Genomic DNA, 18,391 nt, shown 5'->3' with positions numbered 1-18,391 from the left:
GAAAGATGTGGCAGTCTGCTTCTATTAAGATTACAGCCTTGGAAACCCTATGGGGCAGCTCTACTCCGTCCTATACGGTTGGTATGAGTCGGAATCCACTCGATGGCAGTGGGTTAAAACAGTCACTCTCTGAGCCCTAACGCTATTCTCCTTTATAATACTCATGACTCCATCACATTATAAGCAACATAGCACCTTCTCTTCTAATTCTTGATCTGGGTGGTGGGTATGGGTGTTTTCACTTTGTGAGCATTCATCAAGTTATATACTTATCATCTGTGCATTTTCTGTATGTGTACTTCAACTAAAAAAAAAAATGGTTTTAAAAAATAGCACTTCACTTCAGATCCTCTTCACTGTTAACACCTAACTCTTGTTGTGGGGTACCACTGAGTCGATTTTGACTCATGGCAACCCCATGTGATGAAGCAGAACTGCCCCATACGGTTTCCTAGGCTGTAATCTTTTATGGATGCATGTGAAAGCTGGACAATGAATAAGGAAGACCAACGAAGAATTTGGAAATCTTGATGGCGTAACGGTTAAGTGCTATGGCTGCTAACCGAAAGGTCAGCAGTTCAGATCCACCAGGTGCTCCTTGGAAACTCTATGGGGCAGTTCTGCTCTGTCCTATAGGGTTGCTATGAGTCCGAATCAGCTCTACTGCAGTGGGTTTGGTTTGGTTTGAAGAAGAATTGATGCCTTTGAATTATGGTGTTGGCAAAAAATACTGATGTCTTTGAATTATGGTGTTGGCAAAGAATATTGAATATACCATGGATTGCCAGAAGAACCAACAAAATCTGTCTTGGAAGTACAGCCAGAGTGCTCCTTAGAAGAGAGGATGGCGAGACTTTATCTCACGTACTTTGGACATGTTATCAGAAGGGACCAGCCCCTAGAGAAGAACATCACACTGGATAAAGTAGAAGGCCAGGAAAAGAGAGGAAGACCCTCAACGAGACGGACTGACACAGTGGCTGCAACATGGGCTCAAACATAGCAACAGCTATGAGTATGGTGCACGATCAGTCAGTGTTTCCTTCTGTTGTACACAGGGTCACTATGAGTCAGTGGCACCTGACAACAACAACAATCTTTACGGGAGCAGATCGCTAGGTTTTTCTCCTGGGGAGCTGCTGGGTGGGTTAGAACTGCCAACCTTTTGGTCAGCAGCCTAGCACTTAACCATCGTGCCACCAGGGCTCCTTGTACCCAACCCTGCTGACATTATATCACATTTGGATATGTTGATCTTTTGTCAGTTTCTCCCACTAGAACTTCCAGGTAGCCACTAGCCATATGTGGCTATTTATATTTTAATTACTTAAAAATAAATTGGCAAATTGGCAAGTGTTTTGTTGTGCATATTTTCACAATAAAAAATTAAATAGACTTGAATTAATTAAAAACAAAACCAGAATTAAATAAAAAATTCAGTTTCTCAGTGGCACACACACCACATTTTAAGTACTTAATAGCCACATGTGGCTGGTGATTACCACATCGGACAGCTCAGAATCATAGAACATTTCCATCACGGTGGAAAGCCCTACCGGGCAGTGCTGCGCTAGAAGATGAATTCTCCGAGGGCGAGGTCCCTATCTGTCTTGGTGATGCTGCATCCCCGGTGTCTGGCACCCAGCAGGCACTCAGTAAGTACTTATTGAATGAATGATTGGATGAATGAATGAAAGGAGCAAATGGATGAGTGGACTGATGAATGAATGAATCACCCGAGAGTCTTCCGAGTGGGTCTCCCCCGCCCCTGTCCTGCCTCTCCCGAGACCCCACCTTGGCCTCGGGGTCCGTGCGGAAAAGACCCTCAAGCACGTGGAGGGCGTCCAGGACGCCATGGTCTCGGCCCTTGCAGTAGGACAGCAGACGGTGCACATCGGCCGGGGCCACGAACTGCTTGGAGATCTTGTTGGTGGTGCGTACTGGCAGGCAGGCGTTGGCCAGCAGGTGGCCTGGGCGGAAGTAGTAGGCGAACTCCAGCGGGCAGGCAGGGTGCGAGTGGGTCAGAAGGCACTCTGTCACCACGAGGCGGTCCCGCAGCGGGCTGAGCTTGACAATGATGAAGGCAGGGCAGCCGGGCTGGGGGGGCCTGCGGGAGGAATGACCACCGCAGCCATCACCCTGCTGCCTGACCATGTCTTCCTTTTCTCTCTTTGTTTAAATTAAGAATTGTTTCCAGCATAAAGAGTAGATGAGGCCTTACAAATATGCTGGCTTTGTGACCTTGGGCAAGTCATTTAAAGTCCCTGTGCCTCAGTTTCCTCATTGTTAACACTAAAAACCAAACCCGTTGCCCTGGAATCAATTCTGACTCATGGCGACTCCATGTGTTACAAAATAGAACTGCTCCATGGGGTTTTGTTGGCTGTTATCTTCACAGAAGCAGTTTACCAGGCATTTCTTACGTGGTGCTGCTGGATGGTTTCAAACCACCAATCTTTAGGTAAATAAACCAATCTTCAGGTAAATAGACAAGTGCAAACCATTTGTGCCACCCAGGGACCTCGTCATATGTTCAAACGGGGTAATGATAATGATACCTTTCTAATAGGATCGTTGTGAGAATTAAAAACGTTGATATTTGTAAAGCACTTAAGTACACTGTCTAGAACATGGTAAATGCTATATTTTCTATAATTCTCTTTACTCACAGCTTTATCATATAGGATTTTTTGTTGTTGTTGTTATATTCACCTAAAATTTCTGAAAGAAATACACTTCAGATACCCCTCCATCCACCTCTGGTTTAGCAAAAACAACATCACAAGTTGAGGTCCTCTTGTGAACCCTGCCCCAACAAACTCCCCTCCTTTCTTCCCCAGAGTTAGCCACAAAATTAAGTATTTATCATCCATAAGCAAAGGAGGGTATGCTTCTATGTTTGAAAACTTGGTATATAAGAAAAGGTGCTCAAAATCATTAGTCATCGAGGAAATACAAATTAAAATACCATTACACACCCACCAGAATGGATTGATAATATCAAATGTTGATGAAAATGTGGAGTAACTGGAACTCTCATACATTGTTGGTGGGAGTGTAAAATGGTACAATCACTCTGAAAAAGTGTGCCGCAGTTTTAGTAGATACTAAGGCTGATCATATGCCTCTCCTGTGATCCAGCAATTCCACTCAAGCTAAATGCACACATTTGGACACCTAAAAACATATAATAGAATGTTTGCGGCAGCACTACTAATATTAGCCAAATACTTCAGCAACAACTCAAATATCTAACAGTAGAGTAGGAAAGGAAATTGTGATATATTCCTAAAATAAAACACCAATCAACAAGAATGAACAAACCATTACCATCCCTAACAAGGTGGACGAATCTCACAAACGCACCGTGTGAAAGAAGCCAGACACAAAAGAGAACATATTGTGTGATTCCCATTTATATGAAGTTCAAAAACAGACGAAACCAACCTATGCTGCTGAAAGACTGTAGAGTTGCTACCCTTGAGTAGTTAACCCTAGGAGAGGGCACAACAGGAGCTTCTTGGGGCTGGGGGTGTTCTGTGTCTTATTCTGGGTACTGGTTATATACGTATTTTATTTTGTGAAAATTCATCAAGCTGCACATGTGCACCTGTATACTTTTCTGTATGTATATCACACTAAAAAAAGTTTACTTAGAAAATCTTTGTATAAATAGCATTGTGGTAGGCAGAATACTGGCCCCCAAAGATATCCAAAAGGAGCCCTGGTGGTGCAGTGGTTCAGAGCTCAGCTCCTAACTGAAGGGTCAATGATTGGAACCTACCAGCTGCTCTGTGGGAGAAAGATGTGGCAGTCTGCTTCTGAAAGATTACAGCCTTGGAAACCCTATTGAGCAGTTCTACTCTGTCACATAGGGTTGTTATGAGTCAAAATCAACTCGATGGCAATGGGTTTGGTTTGGGTTTTTTGAAAGATATCTAAAGGAGCCCTCGTGGTGCAATGGTTAAAGTGCTCAGCTACTAACTGAAATGTGTGGGTGGTTCGAACCCACCAGCTGGTCTTCAGGAGAAAAACCTGGCGATGTACTCCTGTAAAGATTACAGCCTAGGAAACTCTATTACGCTAAGGATTTTGAGATAAGAAGTTTATCCTGGATTACCTGAGTTGGCCTAATGTCATCGCAAGGGTCCTTATAAGTGGAAGAGGGAGGCAGGAGGGTCAGAATCAGGAAGACTGGAAGATACTACACTGCTGACTTTGAAGTCGGAGGAAGGGGCCACAATCCAAGGAATGTGAGCCCCCTCTAAGAGCTTGACAAGGCAACCAACAGATTCTCCCCTAGAGCCTTCTTCTGAAGACAGCCCTGCTGAAACCTGGATTTTAGTCTAGCAAGATCCATTTCAAACATCTGACTTCCAGAACCACAAGATAATAAAAGTGTGTTCTAAGCCACTAGATTTGTGGTAATTTGTTACAGTAGCTATAGAAAACTAACATACACATCATATTGTATCATCCTCAAAAAGAACATTTCAAGATCTATCCTGAAGTACAATGCTGTCAGTGATGGGAGAATATTCATACGCCTACAAGGAAGACCAGTTAATACGACTATTATCTAATTTACTCACCAAGCATTAAGGCCAAAGATGAAGAAATTGAAGATTTTTTTACCAACTTCTGCAGTCTGAAATTGACTGGACATGCAATCAGGATGCATTGATAATTACTGATGATTGGAAAGAGCCCTGGTGGCGCAGTGGCTAAGTGTTTGGCGGCTAACCAAAGGTCAGCAGTTTGAATCCACCAGCTGCTTCTTGAAAACTCTATGGAGCAGTTCTACGCTGTCCTATAGAGTCGCTATGAGTCAGAATCGACTCAACGGCAATGGGTTTTTTGGTTTGGTGATTGGAATGTGAAAGTTGGAAACAAAGAAGAAGGATCGGTAGTTGGAAAATATGGCCTTAGTGATAGAAAAAATGCAGGAGATTGAATGATAGAATTTTGCAAGACTAACGACTTCTTCATTGCAAATACCTTTTTTCACCAACATCAATGACACAGGAACCTTGCCAGATGGAACACACAGGAATCAAATTGACTACACTTGTGGAAAGAGACAATGGAAAAGAACAAGGCCAGGGGCCGACTGTGAAACAGACCATCAATTGCTCATATGCAAGTCCAAAGTGAAACTGAAGAAAATTAGGACAAGACCACGAGTGCCAAAGTATGACCTTGAGTTTATCCAACCTGAATTTAGAGACCATCTCAAGAATAGATTTGACATGGTGAACACAATGACTGAAGACCAGACAAGGTGTGTAAGGACATCAAAGACATCATACATGAAGAAAGCAAGAGGTCATTAAAAAGACAGAAAGATCAAAACAGATGTCAGAAGAGACTCTGAAACTTGCTTTTGAACATTGAGCAGCTAAAGCAAAAGGAAGAAATGATGAAGTCAAAGAGATGAACAGAAGATTTCAGAGTGGCTCAAGAAGACAAAATAAAGTATTACAATGACATGTGCAAAGACCTGGAGATAGAAAACCAAAAGGGAAGAACATGCTCGGCATTTCTCAAGCTGAAAGAACTGAAAAAAACTTCAAGCCTCAAGTTGTAATATTGAAGAATTCTACGGGGAAAATATTAAATGATGCAGGAAGCATTGAAAGAAGATGGAAGGAATACACAGAGTCACTGTACCAAAAAGGATTGGCGAATATTCAACCATTTCAGGAGGCAGCATATGATCAGGAACCAATGGTACTAAAGGAACAAGTCCAAGCTGTACTAAAGGCATGGGCAAAAAACAAGGCTCCAGGAATTGACAGAATACCAACTGAGATGTTTCAACAAAAAGATGCAGCGCTGGAGGTGCTCACTCATCTATGCCAAGAAATTTGGAAGACAGCTACCTGGCCAACCGACTGGAAGAGATCCATATTTATGCCTATTCCCAAGAAAGGTGATCCAACTGAATGCGGAAATTATTGAATGATCTCATTAATATCACACGCAAGTAAAATTTTACTGAAGATCATTCAAAAGCAGCTACAGCAGCATTTTGACAGGGAACTGCCAGAAATTCAAGCTGAAAATTCAGAACAGGATGTGGAACCAGGGATATCACTGCTGATGTCAGATCTATCTTGGCTGAAGGCAGAGAATGCCAGAAAGATGTTCACCTGTGTTTTATTGACTATGCAAAGGCATTCGACTGTGTAGATCATAACCAACTATGGATAACACTGCGAAGAATGGGAATTCCAGAACACTTAATTGTGCTCATAAGGAACCTGTACATAGATCAAGAGGCAGTCATTTGAACAGAACAAGGGGATACTGAGTGATTTAAAGTCAGGAAAAGTGTGCGTCAAGGTTGTATCCTTTCACCATACCTATTCAATCTGTACACTGAGCAAATAATTTGAGAAGTTGGACTATACGAAGATGAGCAGGGCATCAGGACTGGAGGAAGACTCATTAACAGTCTGCGCTACACAGATGATACAACCTTGCTTGCTGAAAGTGAAAAGGACTTCAGTATGGATTACACCTTGACATAAACACAACAAAAATCCTCATAACTGGACCAATAAGCAACATCATGATAAACAGAGAAAAGATTGAAGCTGTCAAGGATTTCATTTGACTTGGATCCACTATCAATACCCACGGAAGCAGCAGTCAAGAAATCAAAAGATGCATTGCATTGGGCAAATCTGCTACAAAAGACCTCTTTACAATGTTGAAAAGCAAACATGTCACCTTGAAGACTAGGGTGCGCCTGACCCAAGCCATGGTGTTTTCAATCCCCTCATATGCATGTGAAAGTTAGATAATGAATAAGAAGACCAGAGAAGAATTGATGCCTTTGAATTGTGGTGTTGGAGAAGAATACTGAATGGTATGCCAGAAGAACAAACAAATCTGTCTTGGAAGAAGTATGACCAGAATGCTCCTTGGAAGTAAGGATGGCGAGACTACATCTCACATACTTTGGACACGTTATTAGGAGGGATCAGTCCCTGAAGGACATCGTGATGGTAAAGTAGAGGGTCAGCGAAGAAGAGGAAGACCCTCAACAAGACGAATTGACGCAAGAGCTGCAGCAATGGGCTAAAGCATAACGATTGTGAGGATGGCACAGGACTGGGCGGTGTCTCGTTCTGATGTACACAGAGTCGCTATGAGTTGGAACTGACTCGACAGCACCTAACAACTATATAAACATATATATATTTGCTATGAGTTGCTATGAGTCAGAATTGACTAAATGAAAATGGGTTTAATCTTTATGTAAGCAGATCACCAGGCCTTTCTTCCACAGTGCAGCTGAGTGGGTTCAAACTATCAACCTTTAGGTTAGTAGTTCAGCACAAACCGTTTGCACCACCCAGAGACCTACACAATCCATTATATGATATCAATTTAAGGAGTTAAAACCAGCATTATAAAAAATAAAATAGAATAGGGAGAAAAATCAGAATGTACTTCCTTGATGTTGTCATCCTTAGGTGCCATCAAGTCGGTTCCAACTCATAGTAACCCATGTGAAACAGAACTTCCAGCTGTTTTCTGAAAGGGGGTTTAGTATTTTTCCATTGTGGGATAATACTGGAATTTGGAGGGGGGGGAGATTTTACGCTTGTAGAGCAGAGGTTGGCATAGTTTTTCTGTGAAGGGCCACATAGTAAATATATTCTGTTGCTATATTGTGAATGCAATGCAGTAAATGAACGGGTATGGCCGTATGCCAATAAAACTCTATTTACAAAAATGGGCTGTGGGTTGGCAAGTCATATAGTTTGCCAACTCCTATAATATAAACTGTCCAAGGAGCCCTGGTGGCACAACAGTTAAGCACTTGGCTGCTAACTGAAAGGTTGGTGGTTCAAACCCACCCAGCAGCTCCCAGGGAGAAAAGACCTGGCAATCTGCTCCCATAAAGACTCCAAAAACCAAAACAACCAAACCCATTGATGACTCAATTCCAACTCATAGCAATCCTACAGACTAAGAAACTCTATGGGGCAGTCCTACTCTGTCACATGGAGTCACTATGAGTTGAAATTAGGGCAGTTCTACTCTGACACGTGGGGTCACTATGAGTTGAAATTGGGGCAGTTCTACTCTGACATGTGGGGTCACTAGGAGTCGAAATTGGGGCAGTTCTACTGTGTCACATGGGGTCGTTATGAGTTGAAATAGACTTGATGGCACCCAACAACAACAATTTCTAGGAATAATGCCACTTACCCCTAAATGTAAACTTTATAAGAGCAGAAATTTTTGTCTGTTTTGTTCCTTGTGGTATCCCCAGCATTGACAACAACACCTGGCACCCAGTAGGTGCTCAAAAAATATTTGGTGAGGGAATGACTGAATTGCACCATGTAACCCAGACACCTAGGAACACCATCTCAGGGATACACCTCTCCCATCCAATCCCATCAAAACCATCTGCCACCAAGTCCTGTTCATTTTGCCTTCTAAACAAACAAACAAAAAACCCCACTGCCATTGAATCGATTCTGACTTATGGCAACCCCATGTGTTACAGAGTAGAACTGCTCCATAGAGTTTTCTTGGCTGCGATCTTTACAGAATCAGATCACCAGGCTTATCTCCCAAGGTGCCACTGGGTAGGTTCAAACCAACCTTTAGGTTACTGTGGTGTTGTGTGCCATTGAGTCATTTCTGACTCATAGCGACCCTACAGGACAGAGGAGAACTGCCCCACAGGGTTTCCAAGGCTGTAATCTTTACAGAAGCAGACTGACACATCTTTCTCCCACGGAGCGGCAGGTGGGTTCAAACCATCAAGCTTTTGGTTAGCAGCCAGCCACTTTAACCACTGCACCACCAGGGCTCCTTTTTAGGTTAGTAGTCAAGCACAAATCGTTTGTACCACCCAGAGACCTTTTTGCCTTCTAAGCCTCTCTAAACCATCCACTTTTTTCCATTTTCCCTGCCTCCAACCTACTACAAGTTCTTTCCTTCTTCATGGAACATTCTTCCCTCTTTGTTTCACAGTTAACTCTTACTCATCCTTCAGGCCCCAGCACCAGCGTCACCTCCTCCATGAAGCCTTCCTTGACCATCCCCTACCTAGGGCTCATTCCATCACGTATTGGGGTGATGACTTGATTGATGCCCATTTGGCCCCCCCAGAATAGAAGCTTCCCACTAAAACCTAGCGTCTGAAACCCAGCACTCTGCACACAGTAAACCATTGCTTTTAAGACGATTCTGATTCATAGTGGCCCTGCAGGCCAGAGTAGAACAGCCCCACAGGGTTTCCAAGGCTGTAAATCTTTAGCGAAGCAGGCTGCCACATGTTTCTCTCACGGAGTGGTTGGTGGGTTCAAACCACTGACCTTTCGGTTAGCAGTAGAGTGCTTAATCACTGTACCACCAGGGCCCCTCTGCGCATAGCAGGTACTCAGAAACAATCTCTTGGATAAATGGGCAAACAGGCTGGTATCTAGGATTAAAAACTCTTCAGGATGCCTGCACATTTAACTTTCATATTGATAATCAAGATTTAAATTAAAAATATGGTGGGTGGGGAAGGGAAGAAGGGGAAGCCGTAAGAGAGGGAAGACACCAGGGTGGTGGTTAAAAGCATGTGCTGTGTGGGTACAAATCCTGCTTTCTCCTTTTAGCAGCTGTGTTATCTCAGGAGACTTCTTTAACCTCTCTGTGCCTCAGTTTAAAGTTTCACACTGTATCAACTGAAAGCTTCAGGAGCCTGATGCAGGTTGGATCATTGGCAGGACCATGTAGAACAACACACATTCAAAGCTGCCCAGTCAGCTGCCATCTTTGAGCAGGGCACCACTGCCTGTTTCCTACTTGGGTCAAAATTTGATGGTGAAGAGATTTGGTTGCTATGCAACGTTTACATTGCCCTCGTTTCTGTTGGCCATGACTGAACCATTTTGAACTGGTTCAAAGCCCTGCTGTTAATCTCGAGTCCTGATGCCCTTTCTGTGACATACCTAACTTTCCTTCCACGTGAACTTCCCCAGTCTGGGATCTCTGCCCATGGGCTGTCCCTGAGCTCTCATGCTGCAGAGGTCTCCCTTGAGCAGTTGTGGCGGAAGGAAGCTCAGAAACGGTGGGCCCTGGCACTGTCATGCCCACATTGGCACATCAACTACCTCGACCCCTGGGTCATCATCCAAGGACAACCCCACTATCCTCCCACTCACCAGGCCCAAGCTTACTCCCTCCATCACCTCTGCTATGGACTGAACTCTGTCTCCAAAAAATATGTGTTGTAAATCATAACCCTTATATTTGTGGTCTTTCACCATACTTATTCAATCTGTATGCTGAGCAAATAATCCGAGAGCTGGACTATATGAAGAAGAACACGACATAAGGATTGGAGGAAGACTCATTAACAACCTGCTTTATGCAGATGACATAACCTTGCTTGCTAAAAGTAAAGAGGACTTGAAACACTTATTGATGAAGATCAGAGTACAGCCTTCAGTGTGGATTACGCCTCAACATAAAGAAAATAAAAATCCTCACAAGTGGGCCAATAAGCAACATCATGATAAGCAGAGAAAATACTGAAGTTGTCAAGGATTTCGTTTTACTTGGATCCACAATCAACGCCCAAGGAAGTAGCAGTCAAGAAATCAAACGGCATACTGCATTGGGCAAATCTGCTGCAAAAGCCTTCTTTAAAGTGTTCAAAAGCAAAGATGGCACTTTGAGGACTGAGGTGTGCTGGACCCAAGCCATGGGATTTTCAATCACCTCATATACATGCGAAAGCTAGACAATGAATAAGGGTGAAGAAGAACTGATGTCTTAGAATTATGGTATTGGTGAAGAATATTGAATATACCATGGGCTGCCAGAAGAACAAATATACCTGTCTTGGAAGAAGTACAGCCAGAAAGCTCCTTGGAAGCAAGGATGGCAAGACTTCGAATCACAGACTTTGGACATGCAATCAGGAAAGACCAATTCCTGGAGAAGGACATCATGCTTGGTAAAGTAGAGAGACAGTGAAAGAGAGGAAGAACCTCAAAGAGATCAATTGACACCCTGGCGGCAACAATGGGCTCAAGCATAACAATTGCGAGGATGGCATAGGACCGGGCAGTGTTTCATTCTGCTGTACATAGGGTCACTATGAGTCAGAGCTGACCTGACGGCACCTAACAACAACAACAGACCTGTGTGGTAAGGAGCCCTTGTGGTGCAACAGTTAATCACTCGGCTACAAACCAAAAGGTTGGCTGTTCGAACCCACAAGCTGCTCTACAAGAGAAAAGACCTGTTGATTTGCTCCAGTAGAAATTTAAAAAAAAAAAAAATAAAACCAAACTATTTGCTGTCAAGTCACTTAAGAGTCATAAAAAACCTATAGAACAGGGGAGAACTGCCCCGAACGGTTTCCGAGGACTGCCACAGCTTTCTCCTGCAGAGCAGCTGGTGGGTTTGAAGCGACGACATTTGGTTAGCAGCTGAGCACTTCACCACTGCATTACCAGTGTTCCTTACAGCCTAGAAAACTCCATGAGGGCAGTTTTACTCTGCCCTATAGGGTCTTTATGAGTTGGAATTGACTCCATGGCACACAACTGCAACACACCTATGGTTATAATCCTATTTGGGAATAAGGTTTTCTTTGTTATGCTAATGAGGTTATATCAATGTCATTAAACCAAAAAACCAAACCCAGTGCCATCAAGTCGATTCCGACTCATAGTGACCCCAGAGGACAGAGCAGAACTGCCCCATAGAGTTTCCAAGGAGCGCCTGACAGATTCGAACTGCTGACTCTCCTGTTAGCAGTCGTAGCACTTAACCACCACGCCACCAGCGTTTCCGTTGATGTTGTTAGGTGCCCTCAAGTCAGTTCCGAGTCATAGCAACCCTATGTACAACAGAATGAAACACTGCCCAGTGCTGCGCCACCCTCACAAGCATTATGCTTGAGCCCATCGTTGCAGCCATGGTGTCAACCCATTCCCTTGAGGGTCTTCCTCTATTTTGCTAACCCTCCACTTTACAAAGCATATCAGTGTAGGGTGTGTTTTAAGCCAATCACCTTCGAGATACAAAAAGAGCAGATTAGGCGCAGAGAAGCAAGCAGAGATGGGGGAAGACAGATGCCAGGCCACATGAGATCTCCAAGGAACCAAGAAATGGAAGCTGAAAAGAGACAAGGACCTTCGCCCAGAACCAAGAGAGAAAGCAAGCCTTCCCCTAGAACCAGCGGCCTGAATTCAGACTTCTAGCCTCCTAAGCTGTGAGAAGATAAATTTGTTGGTTAAAACCACCCACTTGTGTTATTTCTGTCATAGCAACACCAGATAATTAAGACATCTGCCAACCCCCAGTCCTGTCCCGCCTGCCCTGACTCCCTCTGATATTTATGGAGTACTTGGGACAGCGCCTAAGTGGGGGTGCACTGGTTAAGGGCTCAGCTGCTAGCCAAAAATTGACAGTGTGAACCCACAGCTGGTCCGCAGGAGAAAGATGTGTCAGTCTGCTTCCGTAAAGATTACAGCCTTAGAAACCCTAAGGGGCAGTTCTGTCTTACGGGGTCCCTATGAGTCGGAATTGACTTGATGGCAATGGGTTTGGTTTGGTTTGGGCAGTGAAAATGGTTAACATGCTCGGCTGCTAACCAAAAGGTTGGAGGTTCGAGTCCACCCAGAGGCACCTCAGAAGAAAGGCCTGGTGATCTACATCCAGAAAATCAGTCATTGAAAACCCTGGGAGCACACCTCTACCCTGACACACACGGGGTTGCGGTGACTCGGAGTCACCTTGATGGCAACTGGTTTATGGGTAAACTAGCGAGAATAGTAATCCCACAGTAAATGTTTACATAATGATTATAGGCAAGAATGGCTGTTAAAGATTGCTCAGCCTGTGCTTGATGCCTTCTAGATGCTTGACATGTAATGTTGTCATTAGTCGATTCCAACTCATATTGACCCTATAGGACAGAGTAGAACTGCCCCATAGGGTTTCCAAGGCAGTAATTTTTATGGAAGCAGATCACCAAGTCTTTTCTCCTAAGGAGCAGCTGGTGGATTCAAACCACAGACCTTTCAGTTAGCAGCTGAGCACTTAGCCACTGCACCACTAGGGCTCCTTCCTGTATGAGATGCTGTTGTTGTTAGGTGCCGTCTCACATCGGTTCCGACTTAGATCAACCCTGTGTACAACAGAACGAAATGCTGCTGGTCCCGCGCCATCCTCACAATATACTTGAGCCCACAGTGGCTACTGCCACTGTGTCAGTCGATATCCTTGAGGGTCTTCTTGTTTTTCACTGACCCCTTACTTTACTAAGCCTGATGTCCTTCCTCAGGGAATGGACCTTCCTGATAACATGTCCAAAGATCAACACTATTGTATTTCCCCCATTTTCTAAATGAGGAAACTGAGGCCCAGAGAGGCGAAGTCACTTGCTCAACGTCACCAGCTCATCAGCAGTGGAGCTGTGGTTTGCACCCAGGCTGCTGGCTCCACAGTCTGTGCTCCAGAATCCTGTAACAGCTACTACCCACCCGCCACCTCGTGGTTCCAGGCACCCAGGTCAGCACCTTCTTGTACATGATGCAACTGTGACCTCACAACAGCCCCCCACCAGGCAGATATTGTGACCACCCCATTTCAGGGATGAGAAAACTGAGGCTTGAAGATGTGAAGTCTGTTGTCCAAAGACACTGACCCAGGAAGTGGTGGAGCCCACCTCTGGAAACCTGAAGGCAGAGCCTGTGTTCTTAAACACAGCGCCCCAATCAAGGGTCTCAAACTCATGCATCTACAGGGGCCAGGCAGGCAAAACAAGGATGTGACACTGACAAGCATGAGGCAGTAGAGAATGGTGGGGTCTGGGGCAAACGTGACTGCCAATGTCTAAAGGAGTCAGCTACTTGCTAATGTGGGCTCCGCCCCTTCCTAACTTTCAAGAGAAGCCAGAAATGTCCCTAAGGAAAGTTGTTTTGAAATAAAAAACCCATTGCCATCCAGTTGATTCTAACTAGTGGCAACCTCCTGTGTTACAAAGTAGAACTGCTCCATAGGGTTTTCTTGGCTGTAATCTTTATGGAAATATCACCAGGTCTTTCTTCCATGGGGTGGCTAGGGGGGTTTGAACTGCCAAGCTTTAAATTAGCAGCCGATCACAAGCATCTTGTTCTACCCAGGGGTCCCTCGGTGGTGCAAATGGTTAAAGCACTTGGTTGCTAACCAAAATACTGGTAGTTTGAATCCACCCAGAGGCACCTTGGAAGAAAGGCCTGGCAATCTACTTCTGAAAATATCACTAATTGAGAACCCTGTGGAGCACAGTTCTACTCTGACATACATGAGTCAGAGTCTACTGATGACAACTCGTTTTAAATTTTAAAATTAGTGTCAATTAAAACATTCCTGGCCACCCACCTGGGAGTGTTTCCTAGCTTTGATTCCTCACCTGCTCTTTGTCTTTTGTAGCATTTTGCAGTTGTTAGGGGATTATTTGTAAATTGTTCCCTTAATGTCAGTCTTCCCAACCAGTCTGAAAGTTCCGGAAGGGCAGGGACATTGTCTTGTTCATACCTTCCCTCCCCCACTATGCACCCCCTCCCCCACCCTCAGCATCCAGCAAAGGGCTGGCCCTGCATTTCTGGATGGGTGGATCTTTTCCTGTCTCTGTCCCTGTAGCTTTCTCTGCAGCTCAGTATCCCTAGTCTCTGATCTTTCCATACATGCAAAACCAGGCTCTCCCCCGGCTTTTCTGGCATCTCTGGCTCTATGTCTCATGTTTCTGGAATTTTCTGTTTTTTTTTTTTTTCCTGTCTGTGGGGTGTATGTGTCCATTTTATTCTCTCTCCACCTCTCTATGGGTCCCTATTAAAGCCTGTAAGTGGATCCACTATGTCTCTCACTTGGGCATTGGCTTTTGCCCCCGACTTCCTGTGTCTCAGGATTCCTAGTGGTTACCAAAACGTAAGGTTTGAATCCACCAGCCACTCGCAGGAGAAAGATGTGGCAGTCTGCTTCCATAAACATTATAGCCTTGGAAACCCCATGGGGCAGTTCTACTCTGTCCTATAGGGTCCCAATGAGTTAGAACTGACTCCAGGGCAAAGGGTTTGATTTTCTTTGGTCTTGTGCCTTTGTCTCCCTGTAAGTAAGGTTCCCTCATCTCTCTGCACCTCTCTGCAAGTGCCTTGGTCTGCTGCTCTCCCTCCCATCACTGGATACTGCCTCTCTGCCCACCCATGGGCCTCTTCTGCTTTCCCTCCCCTCCCCCAACAGGGATGCGGCTCAGGCTCACGCACCCCACAGCGGGCCGGCTGGGCGCGCGCACGTCCTTGCACACGAGCCGCACGTAGCTGTACTTGAGCACGTCGATGAGCGTGTAGAGAGGAGGCGCGCTGGCCCAGCGGCAGCGCGCCAGGTGCATGGAGCTCTTGACGAAGAAGAGCGCCAGACGCTGCTGACACCATGCGTCGAAGAAGCGGCTGAATTCGGCCCATGAGAAGAAGGCCCGCTCCCGCAGTTCCTGCTCTTCCTGCCCCGCAGCTGTGCCTGGTGAGGGTTCTAGCCGCTCCATCTTGGGGCGCCTGAGTTGGAGGGAAGGGACACCTAGATATCAGATCCACCCCCACCTGGGCTATCCCACTTCCTCCAGTCTCGGCCTACGCCTTCGGTGCTAATGTCTCTACCCAGGTGGGGTTAGGGGCCGGATGTGATTATTTCTCTCCGGATATGAACCCCACCCCTTCTTTGGCCATAGGTGACCCCGCCCTCCACCCCCTGGGAAGATTGGGTCCTGTCATCCTCATCCCAATCCCAACTGCGGTCCCCTCCTCCCTAGATCTGACCCCCAGGTCGAGGTGGGGGGCCTTATCCCAAAATATCCTTAAGCTCAGCTGGGGACAGCTCTTCAAATGTGCTCCCAACTTCCAGTTGCGGCCTTTTCCTCCCTAGATGTGCATTCTACCCACCTCCTATAAACAAACAAAAAAAACCACCTCCTATACCTGGTGGTAATCCCCACGTGCCCTCTTCCATCTGGGCTCCCCCTCAGTGTGTCTCCACTTGGCCGTAACCCCACTAGCTCCACATTCAGCTGTGCCCCCTCTCAAGATGCCCCATCTCTAGATGTGCTCCCCACGTCACGGACCGCCATCCCCTTCGTATTTCTCGTGCACCTGTAGCTCTCTCCTCCCCAGATTTGTCTCCAGTATGTAGCTGTCGCCCCTCTCCCAAACGCGAGCCCTGTATCCCCCGCATCTAGCTGTAGCCCCTGCTTCCCAGAGATGCTCACATCTCCAGATGTGCCAGTTACGGACCCTGCACCTACAGGTGCGTGCCGCATCCACTGTGGCCAGTTCTGCCCCTGATATTTATCTGTGGCTCTTCCACACACACAATCCAGCTGGAACCCTATCCTTCTCGCTACGGCCGCCATCCTCCCCAGATGTGCGTTCTCGTCTGAAAATATCCCCTGATCCAAATGGGCTTCTTCACCCCCGACGCTTCCCCACATCCAGCCGCACCTCCCCCCACTTTGTTCGGCCTCATCCAGTCCGCTCGCGCCTCCCCAGCCCCTCCCAGCCCCGCCCTCAGAGGCCCCTCCCAGCCCCGCCAACCCACCCAGCTGTGCCTCTCCCCTCCCCCAGATGTGCACCCTTCCCGCCCCTCCCCATTCACCTACCCGCCCCGGAGCGGCGTCCGCCTCCCACAATGCTCCGCGCCAACGCCCGACCGGGCCCTCGCTCCCGGGATGCCCCGCGCGGTCTCCCGCCTCTCTTCCCGCCGTGCCTCGCGCAACCTCTTCCTCCTCGAACCGCTTTCTTCCCCGTCCGTCACTCCTCGGACCCGCAGCCACACCCGCAGGCCGCTTCCCAGCGTGCTCTGCGGAAGGGTTCGCCCTACTTCCTCCTCTTCCTAGGCCACCTCCCACTCGGGGAACTACAACTCCCAGCGTCCTCCGCGAGGACGGCGGCCTCGGGCTGAGCGGACGTCTCTCGGGTCCCGCCCCTCGACTAGGCTCCGCCCCCGGCTGCGAAGTCTGCGCGCGAATTCCGTGGCGCGAATTTGGGTCTGCAGTCGCGCGCGGAGCGGATCGGAACAGCGGCGTGGGGGGCCAGCACAAGGTCAGTGGGGCGTCCCGCGCGGGGCTGGGGGGCTGGGGTGGCGCCCGTGCCGAACGTTCGAGGCCCGTGGCTTCGCTGGACCCGGGGTTGCTGCAGACAAGCTGGCGTGGGGGAAGCTGAGGCAGCGGAAAGGGGCTGCGAAGCATTGGAGGGGCGGGGCGGTGTCCGCGCGAGGAAGTGGGGCCAGGGAGAACGTAGACGAGGTCTGGAGACTATGGGACTGGAAAGGGCCTGAGGACAGTCCGGCTGGAGGGGTGGTGCCATCCAAAAGGGGCAGGGACAACAGTCATGGTCGGGGGCGGGACCACCCCGAAATAGGAAGTCTTCGTTGAGGGGCCCTGAAAAGGGTTGTGGATGGTCGGGGCCAGGGAGAGCGTTGTCGTGGGCGAGTAGAGGGAGCAGCTATTTATAGGAAGGGTAGGGAGCCGTGCAGCCAGTTGGAAAGGGTGGGCCAGACCGGACGGAGGTGGGCCCGGCCTGGTAACTGGTAAAGTCCAGGTCTAGGTGAAGAGCTTATGAAGGGGTGAGGAGCCCTCTGGGTAGGGAGGGGTCTGGTCTGGTGTTTGCCTGACAAGGGGGCGGAGCCAAGGAAAGGGTGAGGAAGGGGCAGGACCTGGAAACGAGTGGGGCCCAGTGGATCGGAATGGGCCAGTGCACCTTATGCACAGCCGCCACCCGTCTGTCAGTGGAGGCCTGCGTGTTGCTTTGGTGCTGAACAAAGACGGGCTAGGAAGAAAGGCCTGGTGATCTACGTCTGAAAATCAGCCAGTGAAAACGTCATAGAGCACAGTTCTATTCTGTCACACGCGGGGTCAGCTTTAGTCAGAATCAACTCTACAGCGGTGAGTTTGCCTTTGGTTTCGTGTAAACAAACCGTAATGCCTCCTAAAGTAGAATAAAACCACTGTAGGATGCCGTCAAGTAGATTACAACCTTATAGGACAGCGTAGAATTGCCCCATAGGGTTTACAAGGAGTGGCTGGTGAATTCGAACTGCTAACCTTTTCGTTAACAGTTGTAGCTCTTAACCATTGCACCACAGGACAGAGTAAAACTGCCTTCTAGGGTTTCCTAGGCTGTAATCCTCATGCAAGCAGATTGCTAGGGCCTTCTCCAAGGAGCTCCTGGGTGGGTTTGAACCACCAGCCTTTCAGTTGACAGCCGAGCGCTTAACCATTGCACTGCCTGATCATATGGTCGGGGACTGGATTTCTTTTACTGTTTGTCCCCAGAGCTCCAGCACACCAAAAGTCTTGGAAAATGTGTGTTTGGTGGGTTTTGTGCAT

At 47.3% G+C, this 18,391-nt stretch overlaps 2 protein-coding genes across 8 annotated transcripts in view; one reads left to right on the top strand and one right to left on the bottom strand.

The window, feature by feature from the left end:
- ZSWIM9 (zinc finger SWIM-type containing 9) overlaps nt 1-17,020 on the bottom strand; it is a 29,563-nt gene extending 12,543 nt beyond the window's left edge. Inside the window, exons 1-3 of one of the 2 annotated variants that reach the window (XM_064293928.1) lie at nt 16,664-17,020; nt 15,282-15,566; nt 1,795-2,107 (exon numbers count right to left, since the gene is read on the bottom strand). In XM_064293928.1, the coding sequence (XP_064149998.1) occupies nt 1,795-2,107; nt 15,282-15,556 (588 nt within the window). In that variant the 5' untranslated portion in view covers nt 15,557-15,566; nt 16,664-17,020. Of the gene's footprint in view, nt 1-1,794; nt 2,108-15,281; nt 16,558-16,663 lie in introns of those variants that run through there. The other variant, XM_064293929.1, reaches the window with a different exon arrangement.
- The window catches only part of LIG1 (DNA ligase 1), a 74,842-nt gene continuing 73,446 nt past the window's right edge, over nt 16,996-18,391 (top strand). For 4 of the 6 annotated variants that reach the window (XM_064293931.1, XM_064293930.1, XM_023543199.2 and 1 more), the window contains exon 1: nt 17,468-17,947. The gene's annotated coding sequence lies outside the window, so the exon portion shown is untranslated. Of the gene's footprint in view, nt 17,106-17,467; nt 17,948-18,391 lie in introns of those variants that run through there. The other 2 variants (XM_010586482.3, XM_003406496.4) reach the window with 1 other exon arrangement.

This window comes from Loxodonta africana, chromosome 11 (genome assembly GCF_030014295.1).
Source record: "Loxodonta africana isolate mLoxAfr1 chromosome 11, mLoxAfr1.hap2, whole genome shotgun sequence".
Taxonomy (NCBI): Eukaryota; Metazoa; Chordata; class Mammalia; order Proboscidea; family Elephantidae; genus Loxodonta; species Loxodonta africana.
The sequence above is the reverse complement of the archived record's forward strand: the minus strand, read 5'-3'. Positions and strand labels throughout refer to the sequence as shown.